At 40.4% G+C, this 18,532-nt stretch overlaps 1 protein-coding gene across 1 annotated transcript; it reads left to right on the forward strand.

The window, feature by feature from the left end:
- Window positions 1-5,242: 5,242 nt before the first annotated feature.
- Window positions 5,243-17,019, forward strand: MTX3 (metaxin 3). Its single transcript, XM_048504019.1, has 9 exons — window positions 5,243-5,365; window positions 6,215-6,284; window positions 6,895-6,971; window positions 7,724-7,816; window positions 9,011-9,193; window positions 11,524-11,600; window positions 13,769-13,926; window positions 14,195-14,283; window positions 15,388-17,019. Exons 1-9 carry the CDS (start codon window positions 5,285-5,287, stop codon window positions 15,496-15,498), a joined length of 939 nt encoding a protein of 312 aa, XP_048359976.1. The 5' UTR covers window positions 5,243-5,284; the 3' UTR covers window positions 15,499-17,019.
- The last annotated feature ends 1,513 nt before the right edge of the window (window positions 17,020-18,532 follow it).

An 18,532-nucleotide genomic window follows, 5' to 3' on the forward strand; every position in this document is an offset into this window, starting at 1 on the left:
CTTAACCCAGAGGGAGCAATCATCAAACATTTACCTTTTGGTATAGCCCTGTTCAAGTCAAGTTATATTCTATTGGCTTGGAGTACTGGCTCATTTAGGCCACAGAAGCTATCTAAGGCTTCAGGCAGTGTCTTTCTCAGCTAACTAGCTCCTTGAGATCTTTTTTAGTAAGAAAGCCAAGATCTAGACCAGGGACATTCCCCATGCAAGAGAACTGTACCATGTCAGTAAGGATCAAATTACATTTGGCAGAGGAGACTCATGATCCCATCTCTTAAAAGTTTCAAAATGTCTTCAGTGCAGCTGGAAAGGTACCCAGATCAGGGATCTGACACTTTACCAGTTTTCTTTTCTTTTCCATATTGTAGTTAATAGAAAAATTGAAGGTAGGAGGAAAAGACCCAACATGAGATAGATAGACTTGACTCTACAAAGGACAGAACATTCTAGAACAGTGATGGCGAACCTTTTCGAGACCGAGTGCCCAAATTGCAACCCAAAACCCACTTATTTATCGCAAAGTGCCAACATGGCAATTTAAGTTGAATACTGACCTTTTAGTTTAGAACAAACGGTTTGCTCCGAGGCGTGCGTTACTCAGGAGTCAGCTTGGTGAAGAAACCGTGCAACGCTTCGAACGGATGAATTACGACCTTAGGAGGTCATGGGGGGGGGGTGATTTCCCCCTAGATGTGGGGGGGGGTGATTTTCCACTCCCCCCACATGACAAACTCTGTGCGCTTGTGTGCACAGAGAGAGCTGTGAGTGCCACCTTTGGCATGCGTGCTAGAGGTTCGCCATCACTGTTCTAGAACCTTCCAAAGATAGGGTGCCATCGCTAAGAAGTCCTGCCCCTAGTTTGTTTATTTATTAAATTTATATCTACTTGCTACCCACTTCACTTTGTGACATTTTGCTCATTTCCATACTTCATTAGTAAATGTGATAATTAATTACTTAGGGCATCTGCTGAATTCTTCCTCCTCAATTTTTTGAAACAAGTTTGTCTTCCTGGGTGTTTCTTTTTATCAAAAGTGCCAGCCTCCTTAACCCTTGCAGATTACCCTTGTAAGACAGAAGTGTAGGTGGAGAGGAGAGGAGAGGAGAAAGAGCCCTTCAGTGTGCATACAGGGATTTGATATGTAAGGTACCAAAGAGATTAGAACACACAGCCTTAAGCAGGTTAAGCAGATAATTTTTTGCAGCTTGTGTGTTGCAGAGCGCAGCCATCGGTAGCTTGAAGAGAAATTATGTGGGTTTGGAATCACTCTCTAAATGTGCAGAACGCACGGAATAACTAACTAGATACATCTCCAAGGACATCTTGAATCCAGCCATCCATACAGATTGGCGGCTTTGAGTGAAGCAAGTCCAGCAATAGGTAGAACCTGGAAGCGTATAAAAGAACCCAATTCTTTAAAATTCTTAAGAGGAACCTCAGTTCAAATAATAAGGTGTTTGATTTGAAAGTGCACGCCAGAGAACCTCTTATTTATTGAAAATTTATTTTGCTGTTTGTCCAAGGGGCATTAGTCACTGTAGAAGCAGTGTTGTCTAGTGGGGAAGAAGAAGTGAAGCTGGCTTTTATACTTTTTCTCTATTGTAAGGAGATTTTCACTCAGCACACTTTTTGTTGATTTGTTGATTTCAGTGCAATGTTAAAACTGTTTCATTGGAAAGAGCTTTGAAAAGATAGGTTGCTCTAGGATCCTACTGCTACTGTTTGTATTTCCCCTGTTACTTATTTGGATCTAGCTATTTCAATATGTTTGTTTTTTAAAACTTAATTATATTTTATATATTTGTTATGAAGACTGCAGATTGTACTATGGAAAAGCAGGATGTATTTTTAAAATGCATACCACCCTTGAGAACTATCTTGTCACCAAACTCTCTTCTAATGACTCCCTTATACCCAGTCTTTGAGTATGTGTTCGCCTGTCCCTTACTTTGTTACTCTTCCATTTTTCATCACTTAACCAAGGACCAAACAACATGTTCATTGAGAAATCTGAAAGATGGACACCTAATATCAAAAATGTCATTAAAAAAGCACAACAAAGAATGTTCTTTCTGCGCCAACTCAGGAAGCTCAAACTGCCCAAGGAGCTGCTGATACAGTTCTACAGAGGAATCATTGAGTCTGTTATCTGCACCTCTATAACTGTGTGGTTTGGTTCTGCAACCCAACAAGATCGACACAGACGTCAGAGAATAATCAGAACTGCAGAAAAAACAATTGCTGCTAACCTGCCTTCCATTGAGGACCTGTATACTGCACGGGTCAAAAAAAGGGCTGTGAAAATATTTACTGACCCCTCGCATCCCTGGACATAAACTGTTTCAACTCTTACCACTCTAAGCGATGGCTACACAGAGCACTGCACACCAAGACAACTATGGAACATAAGAACAGTTTTTCCCAGATACCATCCTCTGTTAAACAAATAATTCCCTCGAATAATGTCAAACTATTTATTATATATTTATTATGCATAATTACTGCACTACTTTTTCATCCCATTCCCTATTACCCATCTCCTCCCAATTATGAGCTGTATGACTATAGCCTGTGCTGACATTTCATTTTATTTTATGATTTTACATTCTATGTTTATATTACTATTGATTGTTTCCTGATTGCTTACTAGACCTATATGACAATCATTAAGTGCTGTACCTTATGATTCTTGACAAATGTATTTTCTTTTATGTACACTGAGAGCATATGCACCGGAGACAAATTCCTTGTGTGTCCAATCACACTTGGCCAATAAAGATTCTATTCTATTCTATTCAAAGAAGAAGAAGAGTTTGGTTTCATATCCCCCCTTTCTCTCCTGTAGGAGACTCAAAGGGACTTACAATCTCCTTGCCCTTCCCCCCCTGAGGTGGGTGGGGCTGAGAGAGCTCCGAGAAGCTGTAACTAGCCCAAGGTCACCCAGCTGGCATGTGTGGGAGTGCACAGGCTAATCTGAATTCCCCAGATAAGCCTCCACAGCTCAAGCAGCAGAGCGGGGAATCAAACCCAGTTTCTCCAGATTAGAATGCACCTGCTCTTAACCACTACGCCACTGCTGCCCCTGAAAGCAACCCTAAATAGATTCAGGGAGTTTGTGCTGGGGAGGCCAGTACCTCTGCCCTATCAGTTTGCTTTCCTCGTGGCTGCCTTCAATCTTTAAAAATGTCTACAGCAAACTTTCCTCCCCAATGGGGATCTCAACTCTCTCCCATAGGCTCATTCCGCACATGCAGAATAATGCACTTTCAAACTGCTTTCAGTGCTCTTCGAAGCTGTGCGGAATAGCAAAATCCACTTGCAAACAGTTGTGAAAATGGTTTGAAAATGCATTATTTTGCGTGTGCGGAAGGGGCCATAGTCTCTTCTCTATTTTATTCTGACAGCCCTCTGAGGCAGATTAGGTCTGGGGACAGATCATCCTTACATGCTGGTGGTAATTTGAATTTGAGTCTCCCGTATCCTAGTCTGTCACTGACCACTACCTCATGCAAGTTCTCAGGATGTGCCTCTTTCTGCTTTTTTTCTGACTTGTATTTCAAGATGTGTTTGGGAAATCAAGTACGAAGAAGCAAGCAAAGGTTGACTTGCAGTTGGTCAGACCTGTGTTTATTTAATTCACCAAAATATGAAGAACAGATGGATATTTTGGGTGTTCTCATCTCATTTCTGAAATTGTAGTTCCTATATCCATGGTGGGCAAGGGCTTAGGTAAGAATCTCCAACTCCAGGAAAAGAGGTTTATGGAAACCACAAAATATTCCAAGTCTCTCCATAAGTCTATAAACTCTCCATAAAATCCGAACTGTTAGCAACACTGGCTAAATGCAATATAGTTCACAGAATATTGGTGCCCTTGAAATATCTTTGTTTCTGCCTCCACATGAAATGAACAGTTGCCATTTGTCCAAATGTTCTCTTTTAAAATGGTAGATTCCGTATTTTTCCTGAATATTGTCAAAACAAAGAGAACTTGAAAATTAGGAGTGTAGCAACTTCACATCTGCTGATCACATATACCTCCATATATTATATGTAACTGTGAACTTTTAAAATTTTTGCAATACTAGAATCTTTAAAAGTCAAAATAATGGTCTTTGGAATACAATCACAAGATTCTCAACTTTATTAAACTGTAAATAAACTAATTGTATGGCTAAAGGCACAGGGATAATTATACAATTTACTTAACATCTGATCAGTACTAAACTTTGTTAAAAATAGCATTCAAGGTGGCTTACAAGGTTTAAAAGTCAAAACAATGCAAACTTTTTCAAAGGAAAAAAGGCAAGGATTTACAAAACAGGGTACCACCCTACAAATGATGGAGACTGAAATATTGGTCAAAATTAGGCAAAAAGCTCTGAAAATCAATAGGAGAAGATCCTATCTCTGCGGCTGGATGATTTTCCCTGGAAGCTGGTACCCGACCTGAGAGATGTTGCCAACCTGAGAATTGTTTAGAGATTTGGAAGCAGATCCTGGGAGGGTGGACTTTAGGGTGGGTGGACATCAGCAGCTATGTGACGCCATTCAGTCCACCCCATCCCTGCCCCTGGAGCTGCCATTTCCTCCAGGAAAATTGATCGTTGCTGTCTGGAGGCCAGCTGTAATTCCAGAACTCTGGAGCTTGCCAGCCCTAAGTAATAACCACAATACTTGTCAAATACATCAGAAGTTCAAGGGCTGTGCAGCTTTTCAAGCAGTAACCCTTTTCTCACCCCGTTGAACTTAATGGGCTCGGAAGAGTGTAGATTTGTGTAGGAAAGCACTACTAAAGATTTAACATGAATCAGAGCTCACTGCATGAGATGCACGCTGCAAAAAAAAACAAACCTGTTGGTTTTTAAGGCAGGACTGGCCCCCTGTTTTATTTGGCGGCCGCAGACTAGCAGGGCTATCCGTCCTGAGAAACTGTTCTAGTTATCCTCAGCCCCAGCCGGCCTTGCCTTGGGCACTCTTTCTCGCAACCTACTATCAGTCACACAGGGATGCCGTGAGACTACTAAAATGAAAGTGGAGAGCACATCGCTGGCACCACCCCAGCTCGTAGAGGAAGCACAAACAGCACTAACGGTGCGCACCATCTGAATGGCTATAGAGCGCGCGCCTCCCCTCTGCCGCAACCCACGGTCTACAACCCCGGCACTGCGCGTGATAAGCACAGCAAGCGCGCGCCCTCCTCTCGCGCAGCCCCGACCTCCTTTTGCAAAGGAGGCGGGATTATGGGCGTGGCTTCGCGAGGGCAGAAGTCGCCGCGTCAACATGGCGTCTCCCATGGAGCTGCGCTGCTGGGGTGGCGATTGGGGGCTTCCGTCGGTGCACGCGGAATGCCTCGTTGTCCTGGTAACGGCGGGCCTGAAGGGCAAGGCGGGGAGGAGAGAGGCGAGGTTCTATAGAGCCTCTGGGTTGGGGAGCGCGGTGCCCAGGGCTTTTCGAGGCGAGACTGGGCTTTGGTGGAAGTGTGGTTAATCTCGTGTTGTTCCTGGGGTGACAGATCACTTTTTTCCTCGGAGGGAAGGTTTGTTCAGCTGTCCTCTGCTCAGAAGTAAGCCCCATGAGTCCAATTAAGTAAAATAATAAATAATGCAGACAGTAAATAAATACATAAGAATCCCTTTTATCAGGAAAGCATTGGTTGTTCTACATTCATGTGATGCATGATGTTTAAGTTAGACGGAAGTGAGAGAAATGGTCCCTACCCCTTACTGTACTCTGTATTTCTTCACAAGGGTCCTAGTTGAGCTCTAGATGTTTGCACTGAGCTGTCCACAGCAACTGGTTGCTCCAGATAGTACTGGATGTTCCATCACCTTCAGAAGACCTACCCATTTCCTGTGTTGTCTGGATAAAGCAATACAGCTGGGAATGCAATTGTGCATCTTCATCCACATAAGCTGCACATATTACAAGGATGTCCCTGGTAGACCAGGGTGAATGTATTGCAAAATCAGTTATGCCTTCTTCTCCAATTAGCCGTCAACCAAATGTGCATTCCATTTAATCAACTGTAAATTATCTATTAATTTTCATAGATCTGTATTGCAGACCTGATGTAACAGCAGCAGACATAATTATGTATTCCAGGAAAGGAATGGGACATATTGTAAATGAAAACTTACCATTTATTTTCACTTTTAAATTGAATAATTTCTACAGAATAAATGGCTGAATTAATTGTAACCTTTTTTACAGGTGTATGGGAGGTTTTCTGGTGCACCGTTGAAAGTGAATGTTATAGATCATTCATGGAGCGCACTGAGAGGTATTCCGTTAGTATTTTTAATGTGTACATTATTGTATTAGGCTTCATTTTAAGAAACAGTTGCATATGTGCTCACATCTCACTAACAGGCTATTGGAGTTGACCTTAGCTCATGTGGTTTGTTATTCAAATTTAAAATGTTGATAAGACCAACTACAGTACAGTTTTTTGCCAAGCCTTTGTTGTACCAGATCATCTAGCATGCTGCACTGATTTAGCATCCCAGGACAGTGCAGTTGTACTGTGGAGAGTCTTGTGTGAAAATCAGATGTTGGCGCACAGGGGAATGATGGCAGAATGATAGAATAGCATAATCTAACACAATCTCATGCATTTTAATAAGATAAAAGTCCCTCTCTTGTTGCACTGGTACAATGCAACCACAAGATATGAGTAGTAATTCAAACCAAGTGCCAAAAGCAAAGACTATTAGGCTACCTATAATAATATTAGCTTGCTCAGGCAAATGTCTGACACAGCATCGATTTTCTGGGGATATCCAAAGTATTGTATTGGAAGGCTGTCTCCAGTGAGCAAACTTGAGCATCAGTTAAATTAGCCTTAGAGTCTTTTTGGTTATATGATCTTGACATTAATTCTTAACTTTTAGGGAGTGTACCATTATTGGTATCGGATGACATTGTTATTTCTCAGCCAGCAAAAATACTAAACTTCTTAAGAAAACAGGTGGGTTTCCAAATTTGACATCTCATGTTTAGGTCAGTTTAACATTTAAAGACTATTTGTTGTGCTTGCATTTATTTGTGGGTTGCTATCCTGTGCAAAATGCAGGAAGTCTTGTGTGTAAGGTCAAGGTTGCAATAGATTGTTTCAGCACAGCTGCAGTTTGACTGATGTTGAGAACTCTGCTGGGCTGTGATGTGGAGCCATTCTGCAGTCTGATGCCTAGAAGAGCAGGATTGCATCTCACCAGTCTTCATCTCTTTCAGATTATCTGCATGACATAAACAACAGAAATCCAAGTATACTTTGAATAAACCTTTTTCAATCTTCTTTACTATCTCTTAAAGCTCTTAATGATTCTAAAGTCTATGAAGGCACTTCCCAGCTCTGTTTCATAAACATCAATAGTCAATTTTGTTAAAATTTCTTCAGTGTGTTTTAAGGTATGTGTTTCTCCTGGATCTTAAAAACAGATGTTTGGATAACATCAGCAATTCTATTGTGAAATTATGAAGTTGGAAAATATCAAGAGAGTAATTTATTTTCTTTTATTTATTTGAAATATTTCAAGAGCCTACTTCCTTCACAGAATATGAACTCAAGGTAGATACATTATTTGTTAAATGTATTTTATGCAACTAGGAACTAATAACTACTTTGCTATAGTGGGACATTCAGTAGCTCTGTTTCTTTTCTGTTTGGAAATTGTTCTATAATTTGTTTGTGCTCCATCTGCTGTATTTTTTCACTGGCAGAAATATAATGCTGATTATGAACTATCTGCAAAAGAAGGAGCTGACACACTAGCCTACATTGCACTGCTTGAAGAAAAACTACAACCTGCTTTGGTGAGTAGAGTTGTTGTTAGGGGCTACAGGTAGTGATTTTGGGTGCTGTAAAGCTAATTCAAGCACATGGCTCACTCAATGTCTTTGTGAGATACCTTCAGGAACCAGCAATTATTATTAAAATTGCATTTCTTAGGAAAGTTTCAAGATTATTTGCAAATTATAATGGCAAGAAGGACTTTCGTGGAATCATATTTATTAATTTCCAGCACAGGCTTGAGCTGACAGGTTCTAAGATTCACCCCCCACACTCGCACATTATACAGAGGCAGGTGGGGGTTAAGGGGGTTGTGGTCCCAGCTTGCACTTGTCCCACAAAAACTGCCATAAGGCTGGTTGAGCTACCTGGTGCAGCCCCCAAATTGTCCTCCATTCCACCTTCCGATGAAAGATGGGCAGGAACTTAAATTGCCAAAGAGTAGGGATTTTTCCCAAGGTCCTGATTTCCCTGTACTGCTGTTTAATCACAATGACAAGCTTAGGCAATTTGAGGCTCCAGACAGTACCCAGTTCTGCCCTGTCTGTCACAGTCCTTGCTGTCTTGCCTGACTCCAGAGGGAGTTGGGGTGAAGACCCCTCCTTGGAATAGCTGTCATTTAGGAGCTTTTACACAATATGAATGGCTTACATGCTCCCCTCCCTTCCTTCCTTCCTTCCTTCCTTCCTTCCTTCCTTCCTTCCTTCCTTCCTTCCTTCCTTCCTTCCTTCCTTCCTTCCTTCCTTCCTTCCTTCCTTCCTTCCTTCCTTCCTTCCTTCCTTCCTTCCTTCCTTCCTCCCTTCCTCCCTTCCTTCCTTCCTTACTTCCTTACTTCCTTACTTCCTTCCTCCCTCCCTCCCTCCCTCCCTCCCTCCCTCCCTCCCTGGCATGCTAGTTTGCCATTATGAAGCCTGTACATGAAGCCACTCCTGTACATGAAGCCTGTTGGGTGACATTAGCCTAGTCATGTTTCTCTCAGAACTCTGTCAGCCCCACCTACCTTACAAGGTGTCTGTTGTGGGGAGAGGAGGGGAAGAAGTTTGTAAGCCACTTTGAGACTCCTTACAGTTGAGAAAAACTCTTCTTCTAAATGCAAGCTGGTTCGCACGTTACAGAAGCTTACTTCTTGGATAGACAAACAATTTTGATCCTTGATAAGTGAGTGTGATGTTTAATTTTGATTTGTATTTAATTTGGTCGTTATCTTTATGATATAGCTGCATACTTTCTGGGTGGAAGCTGATAATTACTACACTGTGACAAAACCATGCTTTGGTTCAAAGATTCCATTTCCCCTGAATTGGTACCTGCCTGGGAAAATGTCTCGGGAAGCACTTAATAGGATCTTGGCAACCAAAGAGGGGTCTCCTCTCTGCAGTCTTGCTGAAGTAGAAGCACAGGTACGTCTTGCCATGTTAGTCATATAGGTCAAATAGATGCAAATTTATTAAAATCATATACTAAGTGTTTGCATTCCAACTCTTTGACTGCAGAATTCAGTGTTTATATTTGGTGTGACTGGTTTGTGACATTTATCTTGCTGTCTGGGCAATTTCTTTTGTTCCTGGATTTAATGTATACTTTTTCTATTCTGATGTCTACCCATACTGATTTGTAACAAGCTTAGCTAAATAGTTTTGGAGGGAGCAGTGAACTCTACTGATCATTCAACCTCCTAAAACATCTCCCCTTTGCACATTTTCCTAGTGCATTATATGACCTTATACCATGTCTTTTTGGCAAATATTTGAATTACTAATATCTACAATTAAAAAAACACAAGCAGATGTAAATAAATTTATTTAATGTCTATTTTTTATTATTATTTATCCAGATCTCATGTACTATTTTGCAATAGCAAAATTTTTCCTCAAAGCACACTGAGGCCTGATTTACAGAGGCTGGAAAATAGGATGATAGAAAGGAATGCGCTGCGTCGGACTGCCTTGAGTATTCCTTCACATAAAAAACTCCCTGCAAATAGAAACCAGCAATAGTAAACTATGGCTGAATTTGAATTCAGCCAAAAACAGCGAGTTTGAAAACAGTATAAACCCTTTTACACCGTTTTAAACCCTTTTACACCATTTTCACACTGCTGTTTTTGGCCCATGCGGAATCAGTCTATAAGTCAGGGTGGAATTTCTGTTTGCATGAAGTTTTTAAGCCTTTTTTTTTTTCAAAGACAGAATCCAAAATGGTACTTTCTACTTGCTTCTCCTGAGGCCTGGCTTATCCATGCCGAAAAATGAGCTGCTAGAGCAGACTTTACCACTTTGAACTGCGGGTGATGGATTCCTGCTTTTAAGTTATTTTGCACAAAATGCTGCATGATCATGGAAAAACCGCACGAGCAAGGACAAACGTGAACCCATGCATTTCCCTATACTGATTCTGTGATGCCTTGTATTGCCAGTACTGTCTATTCAGCCTGGCTGCAGATTGCCAGTACCTCAAGGAGAAGACTTTCAAATCATCCACTAAGTGATTTTTAAACAAGACACAGTATTGAATGTGGGATCTTCTGTCGACAAAGCAAAGATACTAGCACTGAACACAGGCCTGCCCTAACCTTCCACCCACTTTCTTGCACTGTTATTATTTGTTTTTAATTTGCAGGGAGCTTTTTACATAGGGGAAATGTCCAAAAATGTGTCATGATCCTCCATCTGCAGTCTTTACGGTCTGTTCTACCACTTCAGCATTCTGTTATCTTCTTCTTACTCCACTTGTCTCCATTTATAAACCAAAACTGAGATGGAGTCTGAAAAATATCCACTGGCAAAGTATTTGGGTGCTTTTTCGAACATGCCAAGCTCTGTATTGTTGGAGAAAATGCAGAGTATGGTTATCCCTGATCTCAGTGGGTAGAGAGGCTTATGCATGATAAAGTATTCTTTTAGTTGTGATCTCTCTTTCCTTTTCTCTCTCGCCTTTTCTCTAACCTTCCCAAAGTCTATTAACTGTTTGCAATTTGTGCAGCAAGAGGGCATATTCAGAGTTTTGTAACAATAAGACATAACTAGAGTGCATTATGTGAAAATAGGCACTCTTGCTTGCTGGATATGAACAAGGTCCACTTAATCCAGCATGCTGTGTAATAATCTGAGCAAGTAACAGACACTCTAAGAGGTGATCTGCAGTCTGAAGTATAATGTGACCTGAACCCAATATTTCTTGGAAACATGCCAGGAAGCAAGTTTGGCAACAGGTGTAGACTACAAAGAATTTATGTTATACATTTTGTCTATCCAGCATTAGTTAAAAAAGGCTGTGCTGTTGCGTCCTGACCAATTTGAAGCCTGTGATATATCTTGAAAGACATCCTAACATACAGAACATTGCAGTAGTTAATCTGTGAAATGGTCAAGGCACAGATGATGAACATGAAATCTCTGATTTCCAGGCGGATGTGATAATAGTGTGGTCATGCAAAGAACAAGCAAGAGGAAGAAGAGTCTAGCATTCAAAAGGATAACCACAGGCAGGGGCAGGTTAGTGCAAGGTCACACATTAAGTTCAGTAGCCTTAGGGTTAATGCATGCCTCCTGTAATCTTTGCCACTATAAACAGAAGGAAATTAATCTTTGATGGATTTAAGTGATACACATTGTGCCACATGAATTCTTGCTTAGTCCTTTTGCCAGTACGGAAATCCCATGCAAATTAAATCATGATCAGTACTTGGAAAAAGTGCAGATAAGCTTTGAGTGTTTTTGTTTGTCCTTAGATCTACAGAGATGCCAAGGAGTGTCTGAATCTTCTTTCAAGCAGACTAGGAACATTGCCCTTTTTTTTTGGAAATATGTAAGTACCGCGTTTGCAGCATACAGTGTGATATGTTAAATGACAAAATCTATATTCTCTTTTAAAAGACAAGGGTCATTTTGATTTTTTTTGGTTTATTTTTTGTCTTTCTGTCCCTATGGATTAGGATTGTTTTTTGACTGATTCGCAAAACTAATAAGTGGAGGTTGCGTCAGACTAAAAGATGACTAATTTTGTATGCTGAAGAGACAGGCCTAAAAATAGAGCTCACGTAATGTCCTTCATCCCTGGGATGAATCTGCCTTCTTCCTGGTTCTGCAACTGGAATGACAAAACTGCGTACCAGCAAATCAAACACTAACTAAGCCAAAGGTCTAGCCTCTTCTGCCCCATGCTTCTGGCAAGGAGCATGTCGTCTCTTTTCAGCCAAATGAAAGCACTGTATATTCCTTCATCTATTTGTTCATTCATTTGACATTTTATTAATAAAATAGCAATAGAAAATGTTATTTTAAAGTACAAAATAGCACTCGGAATGCGGGAAGGCATCTTAGCAACATCATAAATTCCTGCCGACTAATGCTGGGCACAATTGGCTTCTGGTGTACCCCCTTTGTCCTGTATCACGGTCCTACGGAAGAACAGGCCACAGTTTAGCTGAACAGCATGGTATGATTCAGACTTGAAACCAACAAATAATGGTTTGCAAACTGCTGAGCTGTAGTTCTGGTGTGAAACTATTTCGCTTCACGCTGGATGGTGTGAAGACCAGTGACCAAATAGCCGGTAGCCTGGAAGCTTCCACAGTGAGTTTTCCAAAGTACTTCCTCCTTCAGCCTAGTCGCAACCTTATCTCTGCCATCCCCATCTTCCTCTTTTAAGTTAAAGAAAATGACTGTCTGGAGTTGAAATCAATGGTCTGCTGCAACCATGTGTGCCATTCGCCATATTCAGTGAAATGTATTCTTTTTCATAGAAGCATTATGAAATTTGCAGCTTAAATAGTTCTTGGAACCATCTCTACTACTAGTAGCAGGGAGACGGTCGTTCTGGCATGGCAGCTCAGGCAGTGTCTTCATTCTGAGGACATGAATTGCACATCAGTGTTGCTTAGCAGTGGTGTGCCTGGGACTTAACTAGAAGAGAACTACATATGCTTATTTTTATTTTTTGCCTTGTGACTCAAGCATTTATCTAGCATAAAATCACAGATCATTTAACAGTTTAAATAACAGTTTTCAGAGCACATTAAAAATGTGGTTAAAAGACCAACCCCTTAAAAATCCTGGGTAAACAGAAATGTGTTGGCCTGTTCCCTAACAAGAGAGTTGGAGAAGCACCTGACAGACCTCAAGAGAGAGGCCATTCCATAAAAGAGGAACCATTGCTGAAAAAGCCCTGTCTCTGGTTGCCACCTGCCTCAGTTCTGACGGAGGGGGCACAGAGAATAAAGCTGGTCAAACAGATTTTAACTGACAAGATTTTAACTGGACAGTATGGGAGCATCTAGATGTTACTGTAGTAGCATGAGAAGTAGTTTACATTGAACATTGTCCTGGGCTGCTGCAGTAACATATGAATGAGACCTGAGTTTGATTCTTTGGAATGTCTGAGAGCATTACACCACCATCTGTGTATTAACATTCCATGTAGTTTTCTTTCTTTATCCATTCTTGCTTCTCTTCACTATGCGATCTGCTGAAATTAAGCCAGTGTTTGATATTAGCATCTATCAGAGTTGCCAACGGACTTGAAATATCAGGTCACAACTGCTGCTGTTTTATAATTATATCTTGTTTCTAACGTTTCGCCTGCATCTGTGGCTGGCACCTTCAGAGGTGTGTCACAGAGGGAAGTCTGTTACGACTTCCCTCTGTGATACACCTCTGAAGATGCCAGCCACAGATGCAGGCGAAATGTTAGGAACAAGATCCACCAGACCACGGCCACACAGCCCAGAAAACCCACCCCAAACAGTTGAATCCATCCGTGAAAGCCTTTGACAATACACTGAACACAGCCTTGCCTCATTTTTAAAGGAAATAACAAAATGTGCCATCTGAGCACTTCTGCCTATAGTTCTGCACCAGCACACATGCTAACGCAAAGCCTCTAAGAATCCTCAGACGGCTGCCTTCTGTTTTATATTTCTTTGGTTTCTACAGATTCTTATGGAAGCTTGAGAATCATATGTTTTTGATTTCTAGGCCTACAACTCTGGATGCCTTTGTGTTTGGTTTCCTTGCTCCTCTTTATAAAGTGGAATTCCCAAAAGTCCAGTTACAAGATCATTTGAAGCAGCTTCCCAATTTATGTCGCTTCTGTGATGACATCCTGAGATGCTACTTTAGAGTAAATATAACAGGTAACCTGTGCTTTCTCTCTTCCAATATGTGCCATACTTTCAACAGAAAGATATGCTAAAATTAAATAATTTCACAGATTAACTTTGGAAATCTGTTATTCTTGAGTTGAGGACGGGGGAGGATATTAAGTGGAATTGGTAGAGGACTTTTGAAGGATGCAATTTCTGATTCTCTTTTTGACCTGTCAGAAACTTGAAAAGTTTTATAAAAAGAATACACAATTCCTTCTAACTTTTTTCCCTCTGTCTATGCATTTTGCCCATCTAGGCATCTCTCCAGCAGGTCCAGACCCCATTGATGCAAACCTGCAGAAACTCATACAGCTTGTAAACAAGGAATCCAACTTAATTGAAAAGGTCTTCTTTCAGCCTTTCTGTGACCTTTTGGTAAATAGTGAAGGGCCAAGCTGTGCATGACGACAGCAGTTCTGTGTTTAAACCAGGACTGTCTCCAGTCAGATAGAAAGATGGTATGGGATTGAGGGGAGAGGTGGCAAAAATCAAAAGGGAAAAATGGTGATGGAACCTCCCTTCTCGAGCACTTTTCTCCTCAGCTGAGATTCAGCTCCAGAAGTTGCTTCAGCTGTCAGAAACTTTTGGGGTGGACTGCAGGGAGGCTCTTGCATTTCTCCCTCATAGCTCCATTTTCCTTTTAAGATTGGACTGCCCCTGCCAGTTCTGTGTGGAAGCACATGGAACCATTGCGCCTAGTTTGATTGAACTGTCATTGCTTTAGCAATATCTAGTTAAAGTTGGTTTAAGTATGCATTAGGAATGGCTGTTTAATAATAGCCATGGATATCACTTGGCTTGGTAAATTCAACATTGTAGATTGGATCTGATCACATTTTCTGATTTCAAGTGTGCTGTTTGGGAGAGTGACATTAAGTAATTATCAAACAAAAGTATAAGTTTTGGGTGTGTTCTAGAAAAATTGTTTCATGTTCTGTCACTGCTTATGACAAACACAATTTATTTGGGTTGGATCCTGTCTAATTCCAAGCATGGAAGTACATCTTTTCTGTCTCCCCTCTCTTATATCAGCCTGAAATGTCCCTATGGCAAGCCCATTCCACCACAGGCCCCAAAATGCTGCTCCTCAGTGACAGGGAACCCCAAGGAGCAGCATGAGTGGGGGGAGGGGGTTCCTGTAAAAACTCCTTCTGTGTGGCTAGGGTAAAGGGCCCCTCATCATCCTCTCTGTCTTACTTATGTACACCTGATAGTTGAAATAGCATCCAGCATAACATGTTTGTCAGTTGTACTCTGAAAATTGAGATATTAAGAAAGGATTGATTCTACAGGAATGCTCACCCTAGCCCAGTTCCCTTCATCTCAATGAGACTACACAAGTATACGTATTTAGTCTTGACAATAGTTTAAATTTTGTTATGTGTAAACAAGGCTGTAAATACCTGGTTCATCAGGCATTTGAACTGGTGTGTGATTTGTTTCCTGCAGATGGACGATAATCTTCGGAAGAGCCCTCAGCATCCTCCGCGGAAACTGACAACTCTCAAGCTTTCCGCAACTGGGGAAGGAAATAGCTCAGTGAATCGCTTATCACCCTGAGAGTTTTCATGTTTATGTGTTCTGATGTCAATTTCTCTCTTCACACTGATTCTGTGTGTGTATATGAATTACAGAGAATGCTGGATTGGTCAGCATTTGCCAGTGCATCTGGGTGATCAATGCATTCAATGTTTATATAAGAGTGAAAGTCTGTACTAACCACAGGCCGAGTCATTAAGCAATGTTCATTACCATATGCAGCCGCCTTAAATACTGCATAGTGCTTGCCTTCCAGAGTTAGCAAATTTCTTTACCAAAAGCTAAGATTCCACCTATCACAATAATACAACAGCCTCTTCTATTGATTGGGCTTTCTGTTTTTACCACAATCATTGTTATGGCTTAATTAGGTTGTATGTATGAAGTAGTTGATCGGTCACAACTTTTTGCGTTTTTCATAAATGGTTTGAACACTAAGGGAATTATTTGTGGCCCTTTGTTGTTGCCCGAGATGATTTGGAGAGATTATATTTTAAAGTGAATTTAGGTTTTTAAAAATGAACTGCATTGCATTAGCACAAGATATTAGAACCTTTATTTAACTCTGGCCTCGGTTAGAAATGGTACAAGTGTGACCAACCTCCATGAGAGCATATGCCTTCAAATTCTAGCACACATATTTACTGTATTGATCTAATACAAGTAGGAAGTCAGATTTGGAACTCTGTTGCCAGCTACAATTGAACATATATAATTTCCCTACGGTTATTTTTAGCATTTCATTAATTTCGTGGTGTTGTTAAGTCGAATAAATTAATTTAAAGTTCTAACTTGGTGGATTAAAGGGCTGCTAACCAAATATGAAGCACTGCAGCCAGTTATGCTGCTCATCCAGAGCTCCCAAATAACATCGGCTTCCCTGTTCCTTGAAACAGAATGGGCAGTCCACACATGCGCACACAATCTATAGCTGCCATTGCAGTGAAGATACTCATACTTGTGCATGCAAGCCACACTGATTTCTGCATGCACAGAAAATCCTAAGACAGGCTGATTGTGTAACGTGTATTTATAATAATAATAATCAAAGGGACAATGAACAAGGGGTGCATTTCACTTTAGCATTAGCTGTGTCCAAGTGGTCCAGACAATTATCTTATTCAAAATAAAAGATGGAGTGCTTTTAAAAAAAAGACTGGGTGGATGCTTCAGAAACCTAATCATGTTCTTGAAAATTATGTTCTAAATTATGAATATGTCAGAAATTCTTTTCAAAAAGGTTCTCAGCCCAAGTGGTACCTGCTTTCAATTGGTCATTTGGTAGCTGAGCCTGAAGAAACAGACTTCATCCCAGCATCAAAAGCAGCTGTCTTTCAACTGACTTTACAAAGTAAAACAAAGCTGATTTCTCCCTTCGCAATTGCAGTATTCTGTATGTGAAAGGTTGTAGCTGTACAAACAAGCCTGTAAATCATGTACATAAGCATTACTTTATAAAATAATGATTGTAAAGATCTTTCATGTATCTTATTATTTATAACCATTTTGGATGTCTAACAATAAATTTTAAGTTCCATGCTATTTCTGAGTAAAATTGCTTTGATTAATTTGAATGTATGGATGCGGTACATAAATACTTGCAATCCTAGGGATAGACATTCAAAGTAAAAATTGTTAATGTCTCCTCTTGATAAAAGATATAAAATGAGATGGTGTCACTTGGCTTTTCCCAAACATAACATAACATGTTGTAATTTTTCTAATTATGTTTGTGAACAGCCCAAGAAATGTGCATGTGAATATTAGGAACATTTGAGAATAAGAGAACAATCCTAAACTGGTGTGTTCAGAATTGTACTCAGATATATTAAATAGGGATTACTCCTAGGAAAGTGTAATTAAGATTGTCTCTATATTTAGCAATCCATGTTTTTCGCTTCTCTAGATACTTTGGCTGCAATGGAATGAGCCCTGATGCTCTCCCACATTCTCTCGTAGACAAAACATTTTAAACTGCTCACCAGTTGAGAATGGTTCAAATGGCAGGGCTGGTGGTAAGTCAGTCTCAGCTCTAGTCCTGCTTCTGCTGCACTGAAATGTTAAGGGAATGGCTGGAACCTTAGCTACAGAGGGCAGAAGGCTGCAGAGTTTGGCACGGGGGTGGGGGGGTGAACATAGCCATTCTATGTCATACCTTTTGGATTTGCAATATTCTTATTATTTATTAAATTACCTTTTAAAAAACTGCCTGGCTGCTGTGTTTGCTTAATTTGTGCAAGGTGGGAATTCACTAGGAACAATGGCATATGAGAAAGAATGACAGCTATTTAAATTCCTCCCCTCAAAATAAAACAAAAAAAAACCCGCTAGCAAAATACAGACCTCTTAGAGTTAATTAATCTTTCAGTAATTTGGCTATAAAATAGACTAGTTGTTGTGTGCAAGAGATCCACAGGTCTAACTATGCTAACGTTTTTAATAATATAACCCTGACGGGTATTAATGTGACTCAGATGCAGAGGGAAAAGTATTTTGCCTTGGATATCTGAATAGTGAATTCCTGAAAATCTTTCATGTCAGATGTCAAGGGTCTGGATCTTTAATGCTGCTTTTTAAAGAAAATTGAGAACGAGTAGGTAAACTTAAATTCTTACAAAGTTACAGCATACTCACTAAAATATAATTGCTTTAAAAATATTAGAATTGCATGTGGTTAAAGTAGTTTTCCAGATACACTGAAGTATGTACCTCCAGTTACTCAATTTTATTGCCTTTGGCATTGCAATGGGAATGACTTACATGCTGTCTCTCTAACATTTTGTTGAAAGAATGAACCTTCTCCGTTATGATTTTTAAAGCATTTTTTCCATAGTACTTTGGTTTCTCTTCTTTTTGTGGTCTGCAATGTTACAGACTGTTTAACATAGTGAACTCTTGCTGCCCGTTTGTATGCCTTCTCCATTTAATGAGTTGCAACTACTGATCCTATTTCAGAGGATTACTTACATACAGAACCTCATTTGTTTGCTTGCTTCCTCTGGACCCATAGCTGTCTTGTGAAGTTCCATCATCATCAATATACCTAATTATCATC

The sequence above is a fragment of the Sphaerodactylus townsendi genome, linkage group LG07, assembly GCF_021028975.2.
Source record: "Sphaerodactylus townsendi isolate TG3544 linkage group LG07, MPM_Stown_v2.3, whole genome shotgun sequence".
Lineage (NCBI taxonomy): Eukaryota > Metazoa > Chordata > Lepidosauria > Squamata > Sphaerodactylidae > Sphaerodactylus > Sphaerodactylus townsendi.

Coding starts and splice junctions, on each gene's coding strand:
- MTX3 (XM_048504019.1), top strand. CDS start 5,285: ATGGCGTCTCCCATGGAGCTGCGCTGCTGGGGTGGCGATTGGGGGCTT. Junction 5,366..6,214: donor CGGAATGCCTCGTTGTCCTG/GTAACGGCGGGC, acceptor CCTTTTTTACAG/GTGTATGGGAGGTTTTCTGG. Junction 6,285..6,894: donor TTCATGGAGCGCACTGAGAG/GTATTCCGTTAG, acceptor CTTAACTTTTAG/GGAGTGTACCATTATTGGTA.